The following is a 27,972-nucleotide window of genomic DNA, read 5'->3' as shown; positions in this document are numbered from 1 at the left end:
AACAGTTGCTTCGGACACAACCCTCCACACCGAGCCCTGGAAAAAGGGCCACGTGTCAGGTCAAACACAGATGCAAAAAAAATCAGGCCACTGTGCGATGTGTTCACTGCTACAGGTACACATGTGGTAAATGCAGGCGACAGATACCGTGGCAGTGCCAGGATTGTGAGTGATTGCTGAAAATGTTGTAATGTACTCACTCAATTTTTGTTATTATTTGTAAACATGTGTACAAACGGTTGGTTTTTTTTCTATTTTCATCAATAAATGTCAGCAACAAAGGACCTACATGTGTGTTGAGTTCTCCCTAAGATGGCATACTGAAACACTCCAAGTGTTTGCAAGTAAACCTGACAAGTTTGGGATCAAGTTTTGGGTGGCTTGCAACCTAAAATCCAAGTACATTTGCAATGTCTTCCCATATCTTGCTGGTACTATTGTACCAGTGCTCTGAATGGTGCCACAATGGACCACTGATCAACGACCACTGAACGACGGGGTGACGGGTTGCAGTGTTGCACTCACTTTTTATTATTATTAGTACATATGTGTACAAATGGTTGGTTTTTTGTACTGTAAGCAATGGGAAGGTCAAACAAAATCACAAATGCATGCATAGATACTAATTATAATTCCAGTATCTCCTCCTCTGTGTCAGAATAATGTCTGAAATATCTTACTTACTAACTACATCCACTTCCTTGCTTGAAATGAAAAAGGAAATAACATGAAATGAAACTACTGTTTTTATCAATAAATGTCAGCAACAAAGGACCTAGACTCATGTGTGTTGATTTCTCCACACTCACTGCGGATGAGGAGACTGCTTCTCCACCGAAAAAGAGAGCTTGTTTGGGGACTGAGACACTCATCTGCAGTGTGAACAAATTCAAATTGTGAGCAATGGGAAGGTCAAACAAAATCACAAATGCATGCATAGATACTAATTATAATTCCAGTATCTCCTCCTCTGTGTCAGAATAATGTCTGAAATATCTTACTTACTAACTACATCCACTTCCTTGCTTGAAATGAAAAAGGAAATAACATGAAATGAAACTACTGTTTTTATCAATAAATGTCAGCAACAAAGGACCTAGACTCATGTGTGTTGATTTCTCCCCCAATCCCCTCCCTCCAGAATTCCTAGGTAACGACCCAATATACATATGAATGACTAGCCAATTTAGCTTCCACTTCCAGCATTTGACTGCTCTCCGGCTTTTAAAGGTAGAAACGCAAAATGATGACTCCGCGGGGGTCTAAGGTACTACCCCGAAATGACTGCTCTCCGGGGGTGTAAGTGCTAATGGTCATCAAAAAGAATGTGGGTTCAAAGTGCTTCAACATGGTTTGTATCCAGCTTTTATATACAGTCTATGTTTGAAAGCTGCCGCCTACATTACCCATAATGCTCTGAGGAGCGAGCTTCAGCGATCACTTCTTTCTAAGTCTACATCCCAGGTTTTATATGCGCTTTTTAATTGTGCTGTCCCGTGCCCCACCTGCTGACTCAAGGGACATCCCTTGCGGCTGTTTGCGTGCGGCTCTTTCTGAAGCTACAAAACACTCTCATATCAAATTCACGCCTAGTCCCAACCAAGATCAACAGAGATTCACGTGTAATATTATTGAACGTGTTCCTGGTTAACCTGAGCACTGAATGGTTGGATTTGCTTAGATATAAGATCCCACCATTTATTGGTGTTGACACTAGTGAAGGAAGGACTTAGAATACCGTTTCGGTTGATTGCGGTGTGTCAGAGCCAGCTCATCAGCATATGAATGCCCGGTCTTTCCCTTCATGCCATTTCAATGGCTGAAAAAAAAAGAGGTGTTCCTTGAATACTTCGGTAAAAGCTGATTCAAGACCTCAGTTTTACTCAGCGAAAGTTTCTGAGGGTGCGGGATCACTTTTATCAGGTGCGTATGGTTCACCTTTGTATTAAACAGATGTGGTTAAAACTTCGGGAGGAGCTGGAGGTTTGCAGTGGATGAAACGGCTTTGCAGTGCAGCTGAAGGAGGGGCTGTTTTTAGCTCTGGGACTTGAAAAATACAGTCTGTGGCTGTGATGACACTCCAGAACAGGTTACAAACAGGTTGTGTCAGCTGGTTGACCTTTCCTGGGGAGAGGAAGGAGTTAAAGCGAAAATCTGCCAGCCACTCCCAAAACCTCCAGCTGCTACCTGGTTTCCCAGCACCGGTTACGATCCGGGGAATTGTGATCATATGCGCACGGCAGGGAAACGATGAAACACACGGCAACATTTAACCTTATGTTCCTGTCGGATGTAGTTTGGTGACTTGAAACTTTTGCTTCAGGTAAGTTTCACGACACTTCCCGTCGTCTTTTGCACCTGTTGCAAGGAATACGTGACGTCAGACAGCACTGGGGTTTATGAAGGAGAAGGTGTGTTTGATTGGGTTTCTGCTCAGTTTCTACCAAATGTGTGTGGCACTTTGAGTCATGTAATGTCTACAGCCTCTCCCACTATACCCAGTGATTTGGTGTGCATTACGCTGTAATTACCAGCACAGTTTGTTGCTTCAGTGGGAGATTTTTACCACCTCCCAGAAATGATTTTTGCGAAGCGGTGCAGTTGAATTCCTGCATTTTAAACCATAATTTGTCCTTCTCGTCTCCTCTGTGTAAACATGAATGAACCCCCCACACACTTGTAACGGGACTGTAGACGTGCCAGGACCCCTCAAGTGCATTAATTCTTACCCCACAATGGAGGGCCATCTCCATGGTGATGCGAGGGGGTCTGGCCTGACTCCCAACAAGCAGGGCTTTGGAGCTTTTAATGCCAGCCCTGCCATGCAGTTGGCGTGTGTGTGCATATGTAATGTGCAGAACTTGCAATTAGCCCAAAATGTAGGTCACTTAATGTGGTAGGGAGTTTGGGCTGTTCTGGGCTTTCAGATGGGAAGTTAAGTTTGTCGAGTGAAGCTCAGGTTGTGAAACTATTGTTGTAGAATGCAAACTTTAATTCAGGTCTGATGTTTATGGCCAGTATGACTCATAAATACCTAACTTGTGTCAATTGGCTCTTTTATCATCCAGAAGTACAAGGTTCAATTATTGATGTCTGGCAGCAAAAGTAAACGTGTCTCATAATCCACATCACAGATAGCACTGGAGCCTTTGATATATATACATGTGTATTGGCATTTTAAAAGTAATGCCTCACCCTGCACCTTTTAAGACTAATAATTCCTGGTGCTCTGTGAAACAACATCAGATGCCAAGAAACTGCTCCAACAGGTAGTGTGAGTGTCCTGTCAGGCATTTCTGTGCACAGCACATGTGTACATCAGGCAGAACGGGTGCTTTTAGCTTCCTGGTCAGGCAAGTCCTTTCATTTTCACCACATTTTAGTTTTGGTAAAAATAAGTATGCATATTATGATGTGTTTTGACAGAGTTAGTTTTTTTTATAGTTTAAGGTTTAACAACTTGTTCAGCATGTAAGTGTGAGACAAGAACTAAATATATACCGTGACCTCAGAGAGTCAGACTTAGATCCAGTTTATGCCTGTCATGTTTTACCAATACATTTCTCACATTCAATATTTTACACTGTTGGCAAATAAAACTGCTCTTGCGAAGGTAATTTGGTTTGGCTTGGTTCTTAAGTCATAATTTAGGTATTAAACATATAGTTATCTGTAAAAAAAAAGGACATATTTTGTAATTTTATGTGGAAATATGAGATTACATAAAGAGATATGTAATCTCAGCCTGTTCAGCCAGGTACAGCCTTGAGAAACAAGTGATATTTTTGTACAGATGTCAAAGCATGTGTACAAAATCAGCCCCTCTTCACTGTACAGTTGACTATACAGTAGGTTCACCATTCTGTAGTGATGTCCATATGTACAGCTACACCCTATTCAGTGCATTTACAGTATCTCACCATGCCTTAAGTTCTGACTCCCAAGTAGGCACACTGTTACAAACAGGTTAGTGAAGTCCTCTAATGAAACATTCAGTGTTTTGATGGTTTAAACATCGTAAACATTACAACAATAAAATCATTGTTGTGATGTTATTCAGTAAGACCATAAACTATAAGGTCATTATTACAGTGTTTTCTGTGGTCACAGAGCATGGGAGCTGAGGGCCCCCATAGAGTTCTGTGGAACTGGAAGTGTTGTTACAACTACATGAATGAGCCCCTACTAGTCATTAAACATGCAAGTTTAAGGCCCTTCCCTATTCGCAACACTTTTCAGATTTTGAGACATACAGTAGATGTAAAATAAATCTATAACAGGAAATAGGAAATTTGCCAGTAGTGTCCATCCAGTAATGAGCGTGCTATGTACTCTTTTAAATAAAACTCCCAAAGTAGGACACTGGGATTAGTGAATGAGTGAATCGTTTTGGACATAACCACAATCAGAAGCGTTTTTGAGGATTTCATAAATATATTCTTGACATTTGTTGTTAAACATTAAATTTCTGAGCATTTCTCTCCCAGGTCTTGGATGCTAAGCTCTGTAACTTTATTGTAACCTTTTTAAATTATTATTACTATTTTCTTAGTGCAGCTGCTCATTTAGTTTACAAATGCAAAATAATGTAAAACTACTCTAAAGGAAGCTTCAGTCGGTCTTTATCAAGGGATGTATTAGTCATATGCTCAGGAATGTCTTTTGTGCAATTATTATTTTTAAAATGCTTTCTTAGTTTTGTTATGATGTGCTTGCTTACAGTAATCCTGCCTTTTTTTTCTATTTGTTAAGAACTAAGAAAAAGTTCCCAGAATCAAAAGCTGCAAGTGAAGTCCCGAATTTTATTTTTATTTCCAGTGTGTTTGCACGCAAACTGTTGATATTTACTTTCACCTGTAAAAAATGTCAAGGTGGTATTTTTGCAAAACACCAAGGTTTCCATTTCACTTGGCTGGTTTATAGTTTCCCCAGAGAGCATTACTTCGACTGGTACTTAAATCCTCCCTCGCTCCTACACAGAAAACACTTCACCTACAAAGTGTGAGTGGGAGAAATCTGAAATCAACAAACAGCATCAGCGGGTTTTTCACATCGGCATGCAAAGCTGGCCTGGAGAGCATAGATAAGAATGTGATAAGCTGATGGATTCCACATTGGGCATTTATGGAGTCTTCCAGGATTCTGGACCAATGATGAGTGTGATGTAAGAGCGAGTGGAGCCAGACCGATTCAATAGCTCAACTGTGTGCTTGTGGCGTGATTTGGGCCCCAATTTGGTTCTCCATTGTTTGATTGGATGAGCGCTAATGTGGTTAAGTAATCAAGCAGATTGCTGCTTCATGCATAGCTGAGGGCATAGAGTTGTCTGCTCTGCACTGAAGGGTTTTCTCCTTGAATAACGCTCAAAAACATTATCAAAAAGGAGCCATTTACTTGGCATCTTAGACAAAACAATACAACAGATGCCCTCCAGATATTCTCCATTACAGCTGGAAACGTATCTCAAAATCTGACACAACACTATCATTATTTCTGTGATTAGATGGATTTGACTAGCAAACTATCTTACTGAGGCACTTAAAGATGCACTTAGGTGCCTTCTTAATCCAGTAAAAGTTTTTTATATTGCCATTGTGTAAACATAAATGAAAGAATTTAGGCCTTCTCCACTGTCTTTATTTCTACCAGTGTGTAGGCCGATTTTATGTGAGGAGTTCGGGTTGAGCTTGCAGTGAAAATCCAAAGGATAACACTTTTTTCCCAAAAGCTTCTCTCCTTCCATACAGCACCAAACAGGTTCATAGCTAGCGTTTGTAATGAAAATGTGCCCTAAGTACACTGATAGCAATAAAAGATTGGCTTCCAGCACAATAGAAATTCCATGAATGATACAAACAAACGCTGATATGAATTTCCATGGGGCCACGCTTCAGTAAAATTAATGTTAAGATGAGCTAGACTTTTTGTTCATGGAGGGAAAACTGTTCAGAACTGATCATGGGCTAATCATAGCTTGTGCTAGCTTGTTAGCTAGCTTGTTGGCTATAGTAAATGTAGCAAAACATCCTAACTGGTTAAGTTCAGCTGATTGATCCAAATACCTGGGGTTAGTCGGGCTTGTATGTTGTTTTTTTGCAATTGGTAAAAGCTTTGTCATGCTCAAGTCAGTGTTATTTCAAATAGTCATTCGTACATTATATACACTGGGCTCCCAGTTGCTGTACAAAATATATGCAACATTTTAAGCTTATAGTCCATCTGTAGTGTAGTTGTGTACATTTATCTTACTAGTAAAAGATCCCCAGTTTGATCCAGAGAGGAGACACAAATTCTTTTGGGGTTGTGTCTGTGGCAGTATTGATAGCTACCCGGTATGACAACTCCTTTTGAATAAGGGAGCCACTGAAAGTAACTCTTATGAAGCATATAGTGCAAAAGAATAAGCAGGACAAGCTTTTGTATACCTTATCACCCATATGTTCACTAAAATGTCAGCTAATATTATGCAGGTGGTTTTATGCACATTACAAATAGAAGATTTCATGCAGGGGAATCATGTGGCCCACGAGTTCATTCTGGCCTGCTGCATGATAAATGTGAAAACTGTATTGAAGTCATTAATAATTCAGCTTTTTTTTGTTCAATAAACCTAAGTACAGAAGTAGACATCTGTCGAAAGTTAAATGCATTTCTGCGTCTCGACAAGTTGTGTGAATATAAAGTGTTATTTTCTTTAGTTATTTTGTTATTGATATATTAAGTTTCAGTTCTCTCAGGCTGTCCTTCACTTTTTTATATAAATAGTTGCAAATAGTTGATAGTTCATTAAAAATAAAAGCTTTCACACTAACTTAAAATTTCAGTTACATTTCAGAAAAACCTCATGTGAAGAGCCACACCTGCCACCTAACTTTATTGGTGTACATATAGCCCACTAACTAATACACCTGACACTCCTGCATTAATGAAAATGCTTTTTGGATGTTCTTTGCAGCACTGTCTTCTGCCGTATACCCTGTAACCTGCAAGAATTTAAATTTCAACAATATAAAAAGAGAAGTTACACTCAAACCTTATTCAGGATAAAGCCAAATTCCAAATCTTCCATAAAACATACCCACACTCTCTGAAGCCCAGCTGGCTATGTTGTCCCATGCAGGAGGAAGTGTTGACTGAACAATTCAATTGAACAGAAACTAGACTTCCTGTTTCAAGCATCCACCCACATGTAGTCTGTAGATTTAGCAACACTCATCAGACAAACCTGTGAAAAAGCAGCTTTTCCATTTCCTTTTCTGGGAAATGTTTGCTCCCCCCCCCCACCCCACCCCCCCCCCCCACCCCCACCCCACACACACACACACACACACACACACACACACACACACACACACACACACATTATTAGCTGTGACCTACTAGCAGGTCTCAGCCATTAATAAAGTGTAGGCACTAGTGGCACTTAGGTGTAGGCATTAGTGTACACTTTACACACTATATGGAAGCTGCTGGTTCTACATAAGAAAACCAAGAGATTTTAAAAGCTCTACCGTTTCAAAACATCTTACTTTTCCTCTGTTGTGAATATAACATGTTTCCTTCCAAAAAGTTTGTTTCCATTGCTGTAATTTCCTTTTTTATCTTATGGGTACTCAGTCAGGAAGTAGGTTGCAGTGACCTGCAGAGTTTCTGCTGCTCCCTCTATCTTACAGTTCCCTCTGTCTTGTTTTCACTGTGTGTTTCTGCTTTGGGCTGCTGGCAGACGGTTACCCTCTACCCCCCTATCCTGTGCACAGGAATTCATGCATAGGCGTGCACAAACACACACACAGTCTGACGTGCACGCACGTCTCACCCAGTCCTTACACAGTCCCTTCCTGCTGCTGTTGTCACACAGCTCACAGTTCTCCTTTCAGTCTGGGTGCAACTGTCACAGCTGCAGTGTGAGGAGGATGTAAGCGTGTGCTTCTTGGTGTGCACTCACCTCTATCCCAGCACAAGCGGACCAAATGTAGTCGCACGGTTAAGTCGCTAGTTTTTGGTGTCTTTTGGATGGATGGCTCCTCTAGATAGTACAACATAAAGATGGTGGAGATGCAGTCCAGGTTTTGGCCAGGTCACCGGTCCAAGCGGGGCATGGCCCTGCCGGTGCCTTCTAAGGTAGGTGATCATTATTTAAGAAGCTTATAATGAAAAGCTCAGTTTTATTCATTGGTTTGTTTTTGTATCCTTATAAACTTGATAAATGATGTGCTTCCTGTTTTCTCTAACGTGATCACATCGCCCCTGCACTTATTTTGTTTCCTGTACCAAGTAAGGTGACGTACATGGCGTACTAACTGTGCCATGTTGGTTTTTAATGTTAGTTTGGACCCAAACTTTGTTTGTTAGTTCGGTTCCTGTGTTAGAGTGATGTTGGTATCAGTCTCAAAGATGTAAATTTTCATCTCACATGTGACTGATAGTCTCGGTCTTTATGGGTTGACGTTTGAATCGTCAGTTTTGTTTGTACAACAACTTGATAGAGCTAAAATTAGCCTTTAATTTTTCAGTACATTTTTTGGACACACAGTCACGTAACTAAAGTTGACATTGTCGCCAGGTTCATCCAAACATTTTCCCAAAGCAAAAGCATCAGTTCAGAGAAACGTCCTTACAAATCAAAGATCTGCATTCAAATGTTAACTACAGAACGCACTTAAAGGCTTAAAAGCATTATTGTGTTAAATTTTTTTTTACCTGATTGGTGTTTTTGTGAACAAAAATTAACATTAACAACTCAGACGTCATTGTAAATAGAGTCCACATGGGCTGAAAATAAGTTTTGTTTTTTTTTACTATTTATTTTCATTACTCAGTTTAAGGAATGGCTTGGCTCATTTAAGCTCATTCACGGTTTTGGGTTCTGTTACTATGAGATTTGTAGTATTTGTAATGTTGTAAGACTTTGTAAGATGGTGATAATACAACAATACAAGTCAGGCTGTTTTATGTAAAGTTTAGTTTTTATTTTACTGCCATTTTACTAAAATGTTTTCACCCACCCACCTAGCTTTAGTGTTTCCTTTTTAGTGAACTGTATTAACACTGGTAGTAAGTACACCATAATTCCACCTACACGAGTGACTGATATAACTATGCTCAGATGTTGTTATTGTATTACTGTATATGCGTATGCACAGTTTTGCTTCGATCACGTGCAGTTAAGTTTTAGTGTTTTCTCCAAAGGATAGGGACCTTCCAGCATAGCTATTTCAGAGATCAATGATGCAGCTCTTTCATTTCCTCTGTGTCTGTCTGTACAGTTGTGTTGTTCAGGATCAATGTGTTTTGGGGTCAGCTGTCTGGTTGTCCTCATCGCTTGCCTCATAGTTATATCAAGATCAATAATAAGCCAAGTGCTAACACTGTATAGATAAAAACACACACAGTGCAATAGAGAAATGCTCTCGTTGCTCTTTTATTTTTATCACCTACATTTATCTGCCTGCTCTAAGTTGGGGTACTGTGTGGGTGACCCAAAAGCCAAGTGGTTAAAGCACATAGACCAACCACAGCGAGTCTCTGATCAGTTCCTAGCTTGCACGACTGTCACTGCATGTCAATCCACTGCTCTCTTTCCTTACATTTCATTTGTTTTCTCTTTTAAGATTATTTAAGGATTTTTTATTATTATTTTGGCCTTTACTACATGTAAAGAGTCAAATAGGATCATGTCATTGACTGGGTGGGAGAGAAAGCAACACTACTTCACTGGATGTTGCTGTTATGTGGCATGTACTGCAATGATTTGGCTTCCAAGGTGCTTTTTCCCCAGAAGTTCTGCTTCGGGACTCTAACAATGACTACTAAAGCCAAAGGTGCTACAAAAAATGGCCTTTACTTGTACTAAAACAGCCGCATCTCTATTTCAAATACTCATTGACAACTAATAATCCTGCATTCCCAAGCAAAAGAACTCATGCAGAAACAGATTACGTTGGTGGCTGTCATTGTACCTAATAAATAAAGTCTGGAAAAGAACATAACAATGTAATTGATGCCGACTGACTGTACATATATGTGTAGTGACTTCCTCGTTTGTGAGGAAGGAAAAACTGTACAAGTCACCCATATGGAAAAGATATATATAAATCTTATAAAGTTTGTATCTGTCTTGTGTGAAACTTGTATGAAAAGCATACAAGAGTGAAAACACATAAGATCCCTTGAAAAATTATATAATGAAACTTGTATGTTTTGGATACTTACTAAAACAATATATGAAAGTAATGAGAAAGTGGCCACTTTCATGAGTAAATCATATAAGTTTTTACTATTTCTTTTCCATATGGGCAGGCTTGAAGCAAGAATCCGTGCACATTCCAATGCTCAAATTATAAATAAGGTTTGCATGAAACATGCAGGTTTGATTATTCTTGGAACTTTGTCAGTGTCCTGATCACCGTGTTGCATTTTTTCCTTTGACCGTTTTTTATGAAGATAAAAATGGACTAAATACTATCGCCCAGTGTATGTGCATGTTTATCGTGCAGTAAAAACTGTCATATTTGCCTTTCAGGTGTAAAGCAGTTAAGGAATAGTACCTTAAAACTGATCATAGTCGAAATGAGGGCAGCTCGGATAACCAGACGATGTCCATGACGGTTATTAAATATTAGCGTATTGATATAATGTCAATTGCATACATACACTACATTTAGTTATATTGTAAAGTTACAAATAGACTGTCTCCCCACCTCCAAGTAGTTGTATGTTGTATTTAATATGCCAAAAAAAGATAATGCCCAACAAACAAAGCTTTAGATGAATTTGACGGAGAGCATTTCTCCTATTTGTTCATCAGATTTTCTGCAGGTATTGTGCTATTATTGTGATTGTGACATGTACTGAGTTACTTTCTGCTGCTTCCTGTTAGCACTTTTTTTCCTTTTGTGGACTCTGTTTATTGCAGTTATGACCAGATACAGCACTGACATGCGCAGGTCTCAAGTCTTGATAAATATAAAAAATGAGACTACCTATGTGACAAGAGGTAGTTTATGGGAAAGTCTGCAGCAGAAAGGAGCCTGTCTTTTTATCTGTGCCACCATGTTCAGAAGTCTTACAAAAAGGAATAGTGGAGCACAGGTGAGAGCACAGTAACTTAAAGCAAAGGTTTTTTTGTTTTTTTTGGGCAGGAGTTGTTTCAGGTACCTACTTGTAACTAAGGAAAGGTTGAGGACAGTGGCAGCCTTTCATCGCACTCACTCTCGCTGGTGTTCTTTAAACAAATTAGTTGTGATGATCAGGATTGTTTTGCATGTTGTGTTCCTGCCATGCAGCAAGTGGACTCATGTGGAACTCTGTTCATGAAAGCAATGTGACACTGAGGACCTAACAACCCATTGAGAGAGAAAATGAAATGAAATAGGTAGTTAACTGGTTTGCAGTCGAACAAGAGGACCAAAGCTGATGCGCAATAGTAACGCATACCCTAGTTTTCAAACATCTATGGTTGGCCTGTGGTTTGTGTGGTTGTTATTTTTATTTTTTATTTTTTTTATTTTTAATACAGTATTTAACAAAAACTTCGCAAAACCCACCACTGATCAGCACATGATCAACTATGGCAGCAAGTGCTAAATACAGACGGTGCTTAAACCCATGTGGAGGTGGTTTTGTGGACAAATATAGGTTTTGATTATTACTGAGGGAAGAGCGTGTCTGTGGGGGTTTTTTCAGCTCTAAGCTACTTCCTGTGCTCTGTAAGATGCGGAAGGCTGACTTATAAAGAGCAATAGTAAGAGCAGTGGACTGAAGACAAGTACTTGACACTGCTGACAATACTTGCGCTACTTTTTTGTGTGTTTACAGGAACACTAAAGTGACAAGATCTGAGTTTGACACCTTCAAAAATGAACTCCACAGAAGAATCTACTTTGTTTGCTTTAAACTTGTGTTTTGTAATGTAGAAGCACATATGAATGAGTCCCTTCTTTGTTTTTCCACAGGTGCAGGATGAAAATCTCCGGTCAGCAGTGTACGTCAATGTAGCAGAGCTCCGGAAAAGCATCTCAGAGTCTCCTCCATCGGCTCCTTCGTCCTACTCTCCTTCCTACCTTAACCCAGAGGGATGGGAGGTGCACGTTGACGACGAAAGTGGACAGGAGTATTACTACCACCCCAACACAGGGCGCACAACCTGGGACAGCCCTTTTGTAGACCCCTCCACAGACCCCGAACCACTCCCTGCAGAGGAGCCTTATTCCCCCTCACCTCCTCAATCTCCTGTCCTTTCTCTGTCCACCGCCTCCCCACCGGCGTGGACCTCAGACTGGGAGCAGTTAGTGGATGAGACCAGTGGTCGCCCATACTTCTACAACCCAATGTCTGGGGAAACATCTTGGGAGCCCCCTGAGCATCCTCAGAGCCCCTACCCGCCTCTGATGGAGCCTATGAGTGTGCACAGGTTTCATGAGGATGAGCGGGTAAGGACAGCATGGCTGCTCTACTTAGCCGCTCTCTGTCTCCTGTTTTAGCTTCACCCAAGGGAAAGCTGTAAATACAGTCTGCTTTTAATGGAATTAAATCTCCTGCACCTACATAGCTAGTAGGACTCATTTTCATCAGGGAATCTCACAGCCCTGGCACTTAATATCCACAACAGTGGACACTAAGTAGTATTGTCTCTTAACTTTAAATGAAGACAGGCATCTGTGCTCATTTTAAATTACCTAAAAATTATTGGTGATGTTTTGTTTCTTCTGGGAAATTGGGCAAATTTGAGAAACAGTTCACTTCAAATTACCACTCACATTTATATCATGAAAAGTTTTTTAACAGTGCAAGCAGGCAGTGACCCCATTTTTCCCCTTGAATGACTTTTCTGAGCTGGAGAAAAAGCATTAATAGGCCAAGAAAGAATAATACATCGAGGTCATGAAACTATTCTGACTCATTTATGAAAGTCATAGGGAAGTCATCAAGCTCTATTTCGGGGTCACAGTAAGAAATTATCCAATCAAGATGATTCCGTGGGATGTAGCAACATTTCAAAACAGGAAAGGGCCGAGGAGGCGTTAATACTTTTACTATTATTATTCTTTATTAAACAGGAAGTGAAACTCTTGGGATTAAGAGCATCCTAGGCCAAGAATGGCAGTATTAACATAGCATGTTTTTTAATAGTGAGAGAAATCAGAGCTTATGGAAAACAAAACTGCATATTGTGGTTTAAAACTTGGGATTCTCTTGCTGTGAAACAGCAGCGCTAATAAAACAGGAGGTCAAGATTCACCAAGGGGGGATTAAATCATTAGACTTAGATGGCAACTGACCGTGATGGTATATCACAGAGCTAAGCATCAAAATCTCATGAACCAACGTGCATGAATTAATACTTTTTCATGAATGTTGGTATTACTGTTCTTCAATCTTGAGTTATCAGTGTTTACAGGGAGGCCTGCAGTTCTAAGTAAAAAAGATTAAAAATTGAGCAGTAATATCTGTGAATGTGTATTCTGGTGAAATTCATATGTTGTAATCGTGATGAAATAAGCACAAGTTCTTCCAGGGAGTAAAGGCGCTTTTTTCTTTCTCTGTGCTGGATATGTTTGTGTTTGTTGGGGGTTGTGCAAGGCGGATGTTATATTCCTCATTAGAAATTTTGGACTTATTAGAGTAACTTTGCATAATTCAGAGTTGAAAATAAGCCTTAATTATTTTATACCGGGCCTTAATGCGGTCTCGGGTTCCTACATTGTGTGGAACAAGCCATTTTAGCTTCCTTTAAGCCAGCTTTCCTCCATCGTGGAAACAGAGAGGTTCTGGGGGCCTCTCTGTCACCAAAGGCCGGGTCACCAATTTGTCTGAAGGAACTTTATGCAGTGATAAAGGAGTTGACTCATGATTACGACATTAGGAATTCATCAGAATACACATTCATTTTCTGCTCTTTTTTTTTTTTAGCCCACCACAATAACAGCAGGCTTGACTGCGAGAAATATACAAGCATGATTATAAAAACATAGTTGGTGAATTAATGAATTCATTGCTTTTACATCAAGGCATGGATATATATACAATCCCGACAGTTCATAAGGGTTTTACGTTGCTGATTAATTGATGCTTTTTAATGCCTAAAAACGACATAAAGTGACAATAATTATTTTATCCTTGACATAAAGTCTCACTTATCTTTTGGTTTTTTAATGTTATGCTTACAATAAAGTTTGCAAAGGGGGAACTATTTCCATTCAGGCCTTTCATTTGTCTTTCTTACTTTTGCAAAAGAAAAGAAATTGCTTCATTTGAAGCCTTAAAAACTGTCAGAAGATGGATTTTGAGACTTTCACGTAGAACCACATTGACTCTTTTCCATATTTTAAGTGCTTATGCATTGCTTTGCCAAATCAAACCAGTTCCTAGTTTTGGTTTAGTATTTTCCTCGTAAAATAAAACAAAACCCATTTGGGTCACAGCTCATGTGTTGAACCCTGAGTGGGACTTATGTGTAACTTAACGTACTGTGTCTTCATCCCCAGCCTCCTTTACCGGAGGAGGACTACCCCTCGGAGGATTACCCGCCTGCAGATCCACCAGAGGGCTATGAGGACACCCATGCCACAGGACCTCCAGCCCCAATCCCAAAAGACTACAGCTTCACCCATGTGACCCGGCCCGTAATCCCCAGGGCCAACCTGGACCGCAACACCCCGGCTGGTTGGAACCTCACTGTGGAGAAAGATGGGACGTGGGTGTTCACCAGTGAAAACTCTCCAGATCAGGTCTGCCCAATCAGAATTCAGGTTAATTATCCTGCAAAACGTTTGAAAATGTGATGAAACGGCTTCAAACACGTTCCAGCATAGTTACCATGATGATTGTTTGGAAACCCAGTATATCAATGTTATCTGTGATTGTTTTGACGTCATTCCAGTTGTGCAATTATCCAGGGAGGCGTGTAGCTAGTGTGGCTAAGAATAGAGTTGAGAGAAAATGACAAACACTGCATATTTTCCCCATCACACACTTCTGTCCGGTTACTGTGTGAACAGACCATGGATCTGTTTTGGAAAGTTACAAAATCGTCACGTGCAGTCCACCCAGTTTGACTCCTGGACAGGATTTCAGGCTCCATTCACTATAATATGTTTTTGCCAAAAAACGTGTCATTTTAGTGCGTTAATGCCAAGCATCCACGCCACTTTTAAGACCTTTAAAACAAAGTCTTATGGAAACCCTAGTGTTAGTTCAAATATGGAGCAGTGTTTTATTCTTCGTGGACTCAAACAGAAAGTTTTTGAAGTGGTGCTCGGGTGGTGCTCGGGTCTTGTTAGTCATAAAAAACAAATAAGATAAACATCATATCTGGGCTGTTTGAGTTCTCCTCTCCTGTTACCTAGATTTCCTCTAGTAATAAATCACAGTTACAGTCCTGGTTTGCTTTGTAAAACTACATTCTGTCCTCAAATTACCACTTAGTTCTTTCAGTAACAGTTTCACCTCATTGGCAGCCAAAGTGGAAAAAACTCTGGTTGTACTGTTTGTCTATTGCCATTCTTCCTCTGTAGTATTTTCAAGAAGAAACCAGTTCTCTGCTTCCTGTTTATGCTGCACCATGCGCGCCCAGCCCATGCATGACTGGTCATGTGATGTGCATTTGCAAGCGTCTTAGTTTGTAATTACATTACATCCAAATATGCGACAAAGTCCTCATCTGCACTGAGATTAGCGTGGATACCATTTTCAGTAACATTTTCTCCAGCAGCATGCAGCAGATCATGTGTGAGCGTTGTTTTAGCCCTAAGGAAGTGAAACTACCTGAGCAAGACATTTTTTTTTAACTATTTACAGTAATTAACTTTTTCTGTAACACCGAGACATGTTTAACTAAAACAAGTGCATTGTGTGTAACAGTGGATCAAATCTTTGGATGAGCAGGGGCAGACCTACTACTATCTAAGAGATGGCTCCAGGTCTCTGTGGAACCTGCCCGAGGTAAAGATCTCACACCACTTAACAAAGTAGTCGACAGCGTTTTTCATGCAAGATTATCACTGATTCTTAGACATGTTTTTACAGTTTGAATATAAATTATGAAAATCAATTTCTACGTAATGCTAAATGGACTAGTTTGAATACAGCACTTTTCTATTGTACTGCACTCAAAGTGCTTTATACAACATGTCTCGTTCATCCCTCACACACACATTCACACAGCAACTTTTTCTTATTCCAGGTGTTTCTATCAAACAGTCGCACTTCGATGAGCAACTCGGGTTTCAGTATTCCGATTAGTAGATGACCTACTCTACTTCCTAAACCACAGCCACTGCCACTCCTGTACCCGTCTACTTACTGCATAGTAGATTTGAATAAACAGGAAACAAGCGTAACTTTATATGTATATTCATAGAAAACTTCTTACAGAGTAGAAGCACAATTCTCTGCACAATGCATAAGCTACCGCAAAAGTTGCAGTTGCATGCAACACTAAGACAGTAGGCAAGAAGAGAAGATCAATTACTCAAATCAATGTTAAGAAGCAGAATTAAAACTGAAATAATATTAAGATGATCAGGAGAGCAGTAAAAATGATACGGTCCTAGAAATCAAATCTATAAATGTAGCATACATTTAATAAAGTGATCATTTTATGCTGCTAAAAGGTTTAACTAAACAGGGATGATTTTAGCTTATTTTTGAATACTGCTAATGCTGGAGTACAGCTAGTGTTATAAACTGGGAGCTCATTCAATTAGCTTGCAGTATAAAAGTTTTAGGGAGACACAGAGTGTAACGAGACAGGTAGTTGTTCCAGATTACCTGAGGGTTTGAGCCGTCTCATACTCAGGCTCTGAAATAAGGATTAAATTTTGAATATGAATTTTAACTAAAGCACTATATTTCATATCCTTTGGCAGATAAGTAGGTTCAAACTTTCACTTGTCTAAATTAAAGCAACACTGATCCTTAAAGTTGCGTCCTTTCACTCATTTTCTTGCATTTAATCAATGAAACTAAACTGTGTTTTGTCCCTCTAGGCCCCTGTAGCTTATGGCCAGTTGAGGGTGGAGAATGGCGTTGAGGCGGATGGCATGTCTGTCATCAAAAACTGGAGACACACCGTGGGACCTGCTCAGTTCAGCTCTGCCCAGGAAGATGGGGTACGAACATGCACATGCATATACACCCACTAATAGCACATGCTTGTTTAAGCACAAGCTGTATCACGTATTCAGGGTGTGTCGCCTGGGTTAAACAGAAAGCTTTAGTCAGGCAAAAGTGGTGAGGGTAAGTACCTGTTTAACAATCAACACTACTATGCTTTTTAACCCTTATTTAGCAAGGCAAATTAGCTCCACACCACGCTTATTTACAGAAACAGAGAGAGGGAGGATGAGGGAGAGCAAAAAGCGATATTTCCACAAACACCTGCGACTTCTGGTATACAATAAAGGGCTTGTGCTAAACAAGTCACCTCTAGCAGTCAGGGGTTCAAAGCAACCGTGTTGCTCAAGAGCACAACACTGGATTTCTCTTCACTGGAACCAAAGAGTTTACTCAAACCAAGAAAAACAGGCTTTGGATCAACTGTCATCTTTTTGATATAAAGTTTCATTTTTTTATTAGTGTGAAAAGGCTGAATGATGACAAAGACTGTAAGCAACAGTTTATTTTTTCTTTTTTGTCGCACACCTGAAACATAAAAAGACCAGAATTATAATAATAAGTTAGGTAATACAATTGTGTATTTAAAAAAATTAAAACCAAGTGCATATTGTTAGGTGATTGTTGTTCTTCTAACCATTTAATGCCATATTAACAAGGATAGTGCTCAGTATTGAACACTGAGAAAATGTGACAGATTTAAGAAGCCAAGAAACTACATTTCATATCTGCAATCCCTAGACAGATGTTACAGTCAAACTAAAAACTAAGTATTAAGGTGGTGTTTGGAGAATCAAGTCAGGACGTTGCCCAAAGTTGTTTTCACACGTAGCACACAATGCCAGATAGCCTGGGTAGAGCTTGCAAGGGGCAGTGCACAAGACGCTCACTCTTCAGTACATGACCTGCATAGTCAGGGATTAACAGGTTAAAGACTGTTTTAATCCAGAGCATTTGAGTCCTTGTGGCAAATAAAGTCTAAAAACCTTCAGGGCTGCAGTGCACCTATGCATGTGAAGCATGGAGATAAATAGATAACACCGATTTACACATACAGGATGCCCACCCACAGCCTCAGATATCTAAATCTTGTAAGCCACATCATAGAAAATGACAGGGCAAAATGCATCTTCTATACAACCTACATGCACATTTAAGCCATTAATATATACCTACATGTGAATCATGGATTTTTTGAGATTCAGAGTCAGTCAAAACGTATTTTTCCTCACACACGGTAACCATTGTGTCACGGTGGTGTAGTATTTCGTATTTCCATAGAAAGAAGAGTCTGAGTATGAAACTGCTGGTTGTCAGGGGGGTTTGCAGAGGAACTGAGGAGGAACTGAGTCCTTTCACTTTTCAACCAATTTCAGATGGCGAGGGATGAGTTTTCCTAGATATCCTATTTTGGTGAAATGAGATACTGGTGTTTAATCATTCACCCTTTGCTACACTTCTAAACAAGTCTCACTTGGTAGTGTAGTGTAGCAACGCTATCTTCAAAGTGTTATCAACACATTGTTGTTTTTTCCAGTACATGCTACATTTGCAGCTATAGTGCAACAAATAAGCACATATTTCATCATGTAAGAGTTACTTTAGCTCCTCCTGATGATATAAGATGTTAATCATTTAAAGAAATGTAAATCTTATCTGCTGATTTTGATTTCTGCTTATTCAAAATTTAAATTTACATGCTTGGGTAAGCTTTGTGGGTTTTTTGAATGACAAATCTCCTCACTGTCTTTCAGAGATTCGCCCCGACTCACAGGAGGAACGCGTCAGACTACAGCTCCAGTGACAGCTCCAGTACAGGAAACTCTCCTGAGACGCAGCAAAATGTGAGCGGAGCTTATGTCCTGCCAAGGATTGTACTGACTGACTGCTTTTGATGAATTCTCAGTAGCAACAAAATTACTCTGATCTTCACCTTTAACTGAAAGGAGTTCTGTGTCTCTCTCTTAAGGCTTTTGGGTTTTGGCCCTGGAGAAATCCTTATTATCTGACCTCAAAGTGGCTGCGCTACAATGTGGGTGGTTAGTTAGAGAGCTTGCCTGCCCTTGATCTATAGATAGGTGCATCTATCTATGATGGGCAAAAGGTGTCATTTTTTAGATAATTAGCCGAGCATTTGTTGCACTCAACCAGTTTCATTCCATGCATTAAATACTGTACTGTATTGAAATCACCCCATTGCTCACCCTTGCTGGAAACCTGCAAACCCTTTGCTGTATGTTTTTGCCTAAATGTGCATCTGGCTGAAGACAGATCTGTTTTCTTGAAACTGTGATAGATCCGGCCTGAAAGTCACTCTTGTAGATCAAAGGACAAGTTATGCGAAGTTCTTCTTTTTTCTTACTTTAAACCAAAATTGATTCTTCCTAGAATTTTTATCTGTTGAGCTCTCATTCTGGCAGCTGTACTTAATTTTATAAGAATGTTGAAAATTTACACAACCCTGCCACTGTTTGATCAATGCGTATCCTCTAAAAGTAGTCCCCCGGAAATCAACTTTGCACACACTGGGTTGACATTTACTTATATACTATATAGTGGCTCACTGTTTTAGAAGTCTTGTGGTGTTAGCGTCTCTTTAGTGTTGTGGTTCACACAGTTGCCTAACAAGTGTAAATTTCCTGTTTCAGTCTGGGGAGGGGACGCAGATCCCTTGGGGTTTGTTTTAGGAATGCAGAGCTACCTGCTGTGGTGACCAATTTTGAGGGAGCAGCTGAAAACAGCTTTGTTACTGAGACGTTGATCAATTTCATATTCATCTGTTTTTTGGGGGCGGGGTTTTGTCAAAGCCACAGGGAGTCACTGGTGATGGGCAGAAGAGCTGCATTTGGCACTGTCTGTTCAAGACCCCTGTTCTAGAGAAAAGCTGCTGTGCTGTTGCCTTAAAGCCTTAAACAACACATAACAGGACTAACAGCATAGTTTTAGCACATTGTGCATGTCATGTTAGTGTATTTGAAGCTTTCCAAATTTTTGCAAAAATGTATGCCAAGGATGCCGTAAGAAGAAATAAGAGTCTAAATAACAGTCAGGTGCTGTTAATCAAGTAAACTGGATTAACTGATCATCGGTGAGTGTAACCATCTCTATAAAAACAGAAACTTTGACAGTTAGCTAGTCTTCAGGTGTTGAAAAGCTGCATCTGAACAAACCACCAGACTCTTGTACTGTACGGTACCTTTGACAGACAAGACCAGAGTGGAGGTGTCTGTCCATAATCCACAACACCACATTCGGTGAAAAACAAACATGGCGTATCGACACAAACACCTCCTACAAGTTGTCAACCCTGGTGGTGGAGGGGTGATGATCTGGTTTTGTTTAGCGGCCACAGGATCTGAGCACCTTGCAGTCATTGAGTTGACCTCTGCATAGTAAAAAATTCTAGAGCCCAATCTGAGGACAGATCTGTCTGACAGGTAAAGCTGGGTCATGCTACAGGACAGAAATCCCATGCACAACAGCAAATCTACAACAGAATGGGTGAAAAAAGAAAAGAAGCAAACTGCTGCGAAGTAAAATCAGCACCCTTGGATGTGAAACATAAAATAAATTAATAATTATAACAATTCTTTATGCAGTGTATTGTAATAGAGAAGGCAGTGCTGTTTAATATACTCTGTATGCATAATGCTGCTGAAGACGTTTGCGTTCAACCTGCTGCCCTTCATTTCATCCCACAAGTAAATTTTACTCATAAGCCTGATAACTAAACATGATCTGCTAACAATTCAAAGATGTTTACTGTTTGTATTTTTAGGTGCAGAACTTGGAGAAAGCTGGAATTCTTAATAAAACAAAAGTGTCTGAGAATGGAAGGAAAGTAAGGTAAGAGGTTGCTTTGAGGTGTATTTTGCAAGTATCTTACTCACATTTCTCGAGTTTCTGTGTTACTTATGAATCTTCTCCCATTCCAGGAAAAACTGGGCCCCAACGTGGACTGTTCTCCATGGAGGGGTGCTGACGTTCCACAAGGACCCAAAATCTGCATCATCAGGGGCCGCGGTATAGTATACGCTTTGTATTAACAACGGAAGCGCTCATATTAATGATATGAGCATAATAATAGGAGCTCTGACACAGCATTCTTGCTCATTTCTGGCAGGGTTGTGACTAAATGTAGTCACAACTCTTCATGAAATAAGTTTTCAGTTCTTTCTTCTTGATTTTAAATATCAACTATCTGTTCTTATCATCTGCACGATACTATCACATTTCTCACCTGAGAGAGGGAAAGGAAAACCTAAACTGCAACGTGTTGCCAGCTGAGGTGTCACCTTTATGAGAATGCGTTAAGGCCCTCGGGTCACGAGCTGCCAAGGACAGCCACATCTTTTATTAAAGGCATCTTGATTCTTGGAATGCCGTGCCGTCAGTTTTGTAAACACCTGGATTTTGTTTTTCTCCTTGCAGAACAAAACCAATCACATTGTCCCGGAGGTTGCGGTGGATCTGCGCGGAGCAACGATTGGCTGGGCCACAAAGGACAAATCGAGCAAAAAGAATGTTTTAGAGGTGTGTTCGTTGACAGTGCTCATTTCTAAGCTTGTACATCCTTGATTCCTTTCTTCTCTCTCACCAGAGATGCAGATATTTAACAAAATGAGATATCCTAGCATCAGAGCCGCATTTCAAAGACATAAAACTGCATGATTTCTTCTTCTACTTTTTTTGTTATAGCCTGCTGTGCTAGTTTTTGGTCTCAGATGCCGTAGAAGTATAACAGTATAACAGACAAGCTTTATATTTAGGTCTAATTTTAATTTAATTCAGAACACACGCGGTCACAAGATGTGCATCTTTTATTACAGTTGCAAACTGTGAAGGGAAAAAACTCTGATCCCTGTTGTTCATTTGAAATACTAAAAAAAAGAATATAAACATCTGCTTATGCATAGACTCGTCCTCTATTCCAAGTGTGTTCAGCATCAAACACAAAAACAAACACTTGCTAAAGTTGTGCATCCTCGATTATAGGTCCCACGGGAAGCCTTCTTTCTTGTCTATGAAACAAAATAACCATCAATAGCATACAGAGGTTGATGTCACTGGCAGGATGTCAGAGAACAGAAAAACAGAGAAAAGAGGAGGGCACTCAGTGCCCCACATTTCACACTGAAAATCATGCCCACTGGAGGGGAAGACAATTGACCTCGAACTATAGAACTGAGATCCGAAACACTATGAAAATGCATTAAAAGCTCGCTAAATATATGAAAATTCACTTCCTTAAAAGATCATTTTAGCAGCTAGCAGTTATAGAAGTAATATTAGCTACAATGTATGGGGGGGGGGGGGGGGGGGGGGGGAGTATTGGGCCACACTCCAATAAAAACTCCTGCTTTAAACCCTAACCCGTCACCGGCGATGGGTTAGGGTTTAAAGCAGGGGTGTCCAAAGCCAGGCCTCAAGGGCCGGTGTCCTGCAGATTTTAGATATCACCCAGGGTCAACACACCTGCATCAAATGATTAGTTCATTACCAGGCCTCTGGAGAACTTCCAGACATGTTGAGGAGGTCATTTAGCCATTTAAATCAGCTGTGTTGGATCAAGGATACATCTAAAACCTGCAGGACACCACCCCTTGAGCCCTGGAGTTGGACACCCCTGCTGTAAAGGGTAAATTAGGTTAGGGTTTAAAGGGTTAATCCTTGAATTCAGGTGTTTTCAGCGGCTTTGCCAGAGTTGTATAATGTTGTATAATCAAACAGCGAGCCTAGGAGTGCTTCACTCTAAAGAGCTCACAGATTTCCTGCATGGTACTGTAGTAGGAGGCCACCACTGCAACAAGTCAGTTTGTGAAATTCCACGATCAACTGTAAAGCACTTGGGAACCACAGCAACTCAGCCATGGAGTGGCAGATCATGTAAAGTAACAGGGCAGAGGTGCTGAGGCATACAATGCATCAAAATCGCCAGCACTCTGCTGACTCAGTCAATAAACAGTTCCACACCTCCTCGGCCACTAAAATCAGCACGAAAACTGCACCAAGAACGTCATGTCATGGGTTTCCACAGCCGAGCGACTCCTGTAGGTGTAATGTGTAGGTGCCCAGTACTTTTGTCCATATATTGTATGTATTAGCTGGGTTGTGTAGTTTTCTAACTTGCGAACATAATGATGTTACATGTAGCTTTTATTTGCCACATAAGTTGCTTCATTCTTCCTCCTGAAGAAAGGAGCTGTAGATTCATTAGTCTTTCAGTTCTTCAAGGCCTTACAGCTCTTATTGTTCAAGAGAGCAGTGAATTGTTTTCATTTTCAATATGGGCGGGACGTCTCTCTATGTGTGCGATTTAATGTTTTTTTGTATATGTGGGTGTGTTCGTGCTTTAGTAGAGCTGGTTCCATAAATGCACAGCTAAAATAAGATCTCACTCACTTCCTCTTTGAAAAAAGTGTTGCGAGTTCAGTCAGTAACAGGAGCTCTTCTATAAATAATCTAGCAGCGATTTATGAGTCACATCATATGTTTGGGTTTGTGCTTGCAAAAATAAAAATGTATATATATATATAAATTCTTTTAATCTGTGATTTTTCTGCATTTCAGTTAAAAGGAAAGAATGGTGTGGAGTTTCTGTTGCAATATGACACCGAAAGCATCATCACTGACTGGCATAAAGTCTTAGTGGACACCATAAGGCAACTTGTAAGTCTTTAAACTGCTTTTACAGAATAATCAAAATTAGGCTGCATTAAAATGGTTTAATAGCTTATTTGTCTTCTATTTTTTTCTTATATGAAAATATTAAATTTGCGTCTGTTTATAGAAGTTGATCTGTTCCATTTCCTGTTAATAACATTGTGTAGATATTCACTCCAATTCAGCTCCTACACAAAACAAACCCGCATATTTCATCAAGTTTCTTAAATTTTGTATCAATAAATGGCATAAATCAACACTTACAGGGAGCCAGATTTTGACCACCAAAGCTTAATTGCACCCAACGGTAACTAGACATTAGAAGATCACAACAGAAACTTCTGGTTGTTGTGGTTGATGGTGATGATGACAGGAGGCAGATCTCTGCTGCTGCTGCTTCACGCCTGAAGTCCCTAATAATTAGTGTTAAATACCCAAAGGTAAACAGGTAGAACTTGCTCAAAGTTTAAGAAAAAGCTTTTGCCGTGTCAACAAATGTACTCATGTTTCAGCTCAGATGAAGCCTTAAACATTAGCTTATTTGCCAATGAAGTTTTGTGTAAGTGCTATATTTGGATATTCAACATCTGAGCTTCATGCTTTTGGATTAGCACAGATGAGTACACTGGGAAAGCATACATAACTTTATGGGACTGTATTTTGGGCTATACCTCCAAAGGGGTGCCATTCATTCTGGACAATCTTGCAAGCAACCCCTACAAAGCTGGATGTCCAGAGACCGGGAGCTGGATGTTCTTTGGCTCTTTGGTTCTAGACTACTAGCGTAACTCTGGCTAAAAACAAAAATCAATTAAAACTAATATCAAGTTCATTTAATGTGTAGAAAACCACAGCATTAGAAAACACACAATTGTCTCACATTTTTTCCTAGTTAAGAAGCTAGTAGATTTCTGTTTTTAGCTACGTGGTCACTAGATGGAACATTTCTTTAAAAAAAGGTAAAATTAGAAAAACTCTACATCAAGATTCATTTGTTTTGATTGTCTGTGTTTACCAGGAGTACCAGGAACATCATTCTGAGGAGGAGGATGCAGACATTTATGAAAAGATCCCCAACACAGATGAGAAGGTGGGAGGTGCCGTAGACAAGAGAAAATGTAAGTACAGCTTCTTCTACTTCAGCAAAAAAAAAAGCAAATTATCTCTGATTTTAACTGTGGCATGAGCAGCATAATGATTGTGCTTCAGTTAGATAGATAAGACATTTGTGAGCTACCCTCCCATCCTTTTTAAATGTCTATTGTTGCTATCTTTAGCAAGGGGAAGTGTTACAAGTACAGCTGCAACCACCACTGCAGCAGAAACAGAGCAGAAGAAGGTCCGAACCAAACTGATGAAGTTCCTCATGAAGCGTCCCACGTTGCAGACGGTCAAAGAAAAAGGCTACATCAGAGGTGATTTCAGACGAGGAAATGTAGAGCTTTGTTGTCATTTGCAGGCTTTGGCTGATTTGAATAGGAGGGAAAAATCAGTCATTGTGCCTCCCAAACACTGAGCACTGATGTTGTGCCTATATCAGCATTTAAATACGAGCTGCTTTGAATTTTCCTACCCGCTTTTCAGTTCAGTTCACTTCTGTTTAGAGCTTATTTCTAGTGCATGGACAGCAAAATGGCAAAACAAACACAATGAAATTCTAAGGAAGTGTGTAATAGCCATGCTTTCGTCCAACTAGATGTCTTCAAGAGTTATGAGTATATTTAATATTCATTTCTGATATTGTGTGTAATCAAACTCTTCTAATTCTTTGCAGAAAATGTCTTTGGTTGTGACCTTGCGACATTGTGCGCACATGAAAAGACTACAGTACCGAGTTTTGTAGAGAAATGTATTAATGCAGTGGAAAGGCGAGGTAACACCTTATTTATATCACAGTGGAATAATTACAAAGTATATCTTCCTGTGTGCGTGATCAAGCAGCTGACTCGCTGGTGCTTACTTGCTGATTTCTAGGTCTGGATATTGATGGACTCTACAGAGTCAGTGGGAACCTCGCTGTCATTCAGAAACTGCGCTTCAAGGCCGATCACGGTAAAATCAATCTAATTGATTAATCTAATCAAACTAATTAATTCAGTCAGTCACCTCATGGGCAAGGAACATACTGTGGTGTTGATCTCATAGGCACATTTTAGACAGCAGTGACCCCTGCTGGGTTTTAATAGCAAGTGCATGTGTTGTGTATAAACAGATGAACTGGACCTCGAGGACGGTCAGTGGGAAGATGTTCACGTCATCACTGGAGCGCTGAAGTTATTTTTCCGGGAGCTTTCTGAGCCGCTTTTCCCATACAGCCACTTTAATAAGTTCATCTCAGCCATCAGTGAGCATTCTTTAATTAACAATAAGCCTAATTCTAAGCGCTATATCATCAATTTTTACAGGTGAAATTGCAGTGAGTGTTGCCATTGATCATTAACAATTGTTATGTATTTCTAGGAATTGGTGATTTCAACACAAAACGGGATCACATGTATGACTTGATCCAGTCACTTCCTGCTCCAAACCACAACACCATGAAGCTTCTATTCGGGCATTTACACAGGTTTGTGACACTTTACTTTTCTGTCCTTTGCATTTTATCTTTTATTTATTTATTTTGCTTACTGTGCTTATATTCATATTGAAATTGAGAGGATTTGTCATAATTATTGAATTTCTTTCACAGGGTTATTGAATATGGGCAGGATAATCGTATGACTGTACAGAATGTGGCAATTGTGTTCGGCCCAACGCTTCTTCGGCCAGAGATGGAGTCGGGGAATATCGCGATGCACATGGTCTTCCAGAACCAGATAGTGGAGTTCGTCCTGAACGAATACAACTATCTCTTCCAATAAACAGTAACAAACCTCCAGTGCAGACCTGGGCCAACATGTAAATGTGGTCAAATTGTTTAAAGAGATAGATTTACCTTTGCATTTGCACATCAGCAGCTTCAGTGTGCGATCTGGAAAGTTAAACTCCTTCTGTAAAATATGTGAAAGGGGTCTTCAAGTTTATTCAGACTAGGAAAGGGATCTTCACGTGCTCATCGCTGAGGATATTTGAAGCATGTTTAACCACTGTTTTATCTGGATTTTCTCTGTCGTGTGCAGCTTACACCGTTAGACCCTACGTTGGCAGTATTGCAGGAGAGGAAGTCGAGCTACATGGGTGTTGACAGGTGTTGTTTGGTTTACCGTTTCAAAGCCACTGAGCTTGTTTTGTGTGTGTGTGTGTGTGTGTGTGTGTGTGTGTGTGTGTGTGTGTGTGTGTGTGTGTGTGTGTGTGTGTGTGTGTGTGTGTGTGTGTGTGTGTATGGAGTGAAGACTGTAACAAATTGCTCTCCCTCCCTGGAACTCTAGGTGTCTAAATCTCACAAGTCACTTTCTGGAGATTTTATTTTATTGCTTTTTTTGTTTTGGTTTATCTAAATCTCAGTGATAATAGAACCAATAGGTCAAACTTGGAGAAATGCATTAATTCTCTCTTTAGCAAATTTTCTTTTATTGCTTTTATCTTTATTTTTAGTAATTTACAGTTTATCACTCATGGCAATATCTGAGATTCTATGCTAATATTGTTTCTTCTTTTTCGGCCTCATTTTTATGCAGGAATTTTATTGTAATATAGAAATGTGTAAAAAAATATATTAATACTTCTTGCTATGAAATAGATGATGGTGACTTAGAGTACTTGTGCAACTTGTAGATTATTTTCAACTGAAAACATCATTTTTCAATCATGCTGTACTTGAAGAAATTGTATAATAACAGCACAGAGATATAAAGTAGCAACAGTTTGAAATTCAGAACAGAAACATGGATTGTAGCTTTATGACATGTAAATAGAAATAGATGGCATATTTATGCTTCAAGTTGGTGAAAATGCACAAGTTATTCCATAATAAAATAACTTTGTTAAAAAAGGTTTATGTGTGTATGTTTTTTTCTTGCAATCATCAAGTCAAGTCAAGTCAAGTCAAGTCAACTTTATTTGTCAATTCTGCCACATGTACAGGACATACACAGAATAGAAATTGCGTTACTCTCAAACCCTAGTGATTAGAAAAATGCAAATAAAATAATTAAAAAGTAAAAATTTAAATAAATACAATACAATTTTACGTATAACAAAAAAAAAGCTATGCAATATACAATATACAATATTCAAGTAAGAAGGCATAGTGGT

At 39.7% G+C, this 27,972-nt stretch overlaps 1 protein-coding gene across 2 annotated transcripts in view; it reads left to right on the top strand.

Moving 5' to 3' along the window:
- arhgap27 (Rho GTPase activating protein 27) overlaps window positions 1-27,726 on the top strand; it is a 39,710-nt gene extending 11,984 nt beyond the window's left edge. Inside the window, exons 4-20 of one of the 2 annotated variants that reach the window (XM_085466779.1) lie at window positions 11,955-12,431; window positions 14,487-14,729; window positions 15,862-15,942; window positions 16,989-17,111; window positions 18,870-18,959; window positions 19,085-19,147; window positions 20,894-20,961; window positions 21,051-21,138; window positions 21,547-21,648; window positions 23,686-23,784; window positions 24,797-24,896; window positions 25,056-25,193; window positions 25,553-25,651; window positions 25,753-25,830; window positions 25,991-26,122; window positions 26,239-26,344; window positions 26,468-27,726. In XM_085466779.1, the coding sequence (XP_085322905.1) occupies window positions 11,955-12,431; window positions 14,487-14,729; window positions 15,862-15,942; window positions 16,989-17,111; window positions 18,870-18,959; window positions 19,085-19,147; window positions 20,894-20,961; window positions 21,051-21,138; window positions 21,547-21,648; window positions 23,686-23,784; window positions 24,797-24,896; window positions 25,056-25,193; window positions 25,553-25,651; window positions 25,753-25,830; window positions 25,991-26,122; window positions 26,239-26,344; window positions 26,468-26,639 (2,259 nt within the window). In that variant the 3' untranslated portion in view covers window positions 26,640-27,726. The remainder of the gene's footprint in view (window positions 1-11,954; window positions 12,432-14,486; window positions 14,730-15,861; window positions 15,943-16,988; window positions 17,112-18,869; window positions 18,960-19,084; window positions 19,148-20,893; window positions 20,962-21,050; window positions 21,139-21,546; window positions 21,649-23,685; window positions 23,785-24,796; window positions 24,897-25,055; window positions 25,194-25,552; window positions 25,652-25,752; window positions 25,831-25,990; window positions 26,123-26,238; window positions 26,345-26,467) is intronic. The other variant, XM_085466780.1, reaches the window with a different exon arrangement.
- Window positions 27,727-27,972: the final 246 nt, after the last annotated feature.

The sequence above is a fragment of the Copadichromis virginalis genome, linkage group LG8 (assembly GCF_057382275.1).
Source record: "Copadichromis virginalis isolate Kocher_CV1m ecotype Utaka linkage group LG8, C_Virginalis_male_GT1.1, whole genome shotgun sequence".
In the NCBI taxonomy this organism is placed as follows: domain Eukaryota; kingdom Metazoa; phylum Chordata; class Actinopteri; order Cichliformes; family Cichlidae; genus Copadichromis; species Copadichromis virginalis.
Note: the sequence above shows the minus strand (reverse complement) of the source record. Positions and strands in the feature narration are given on the sequence as shown.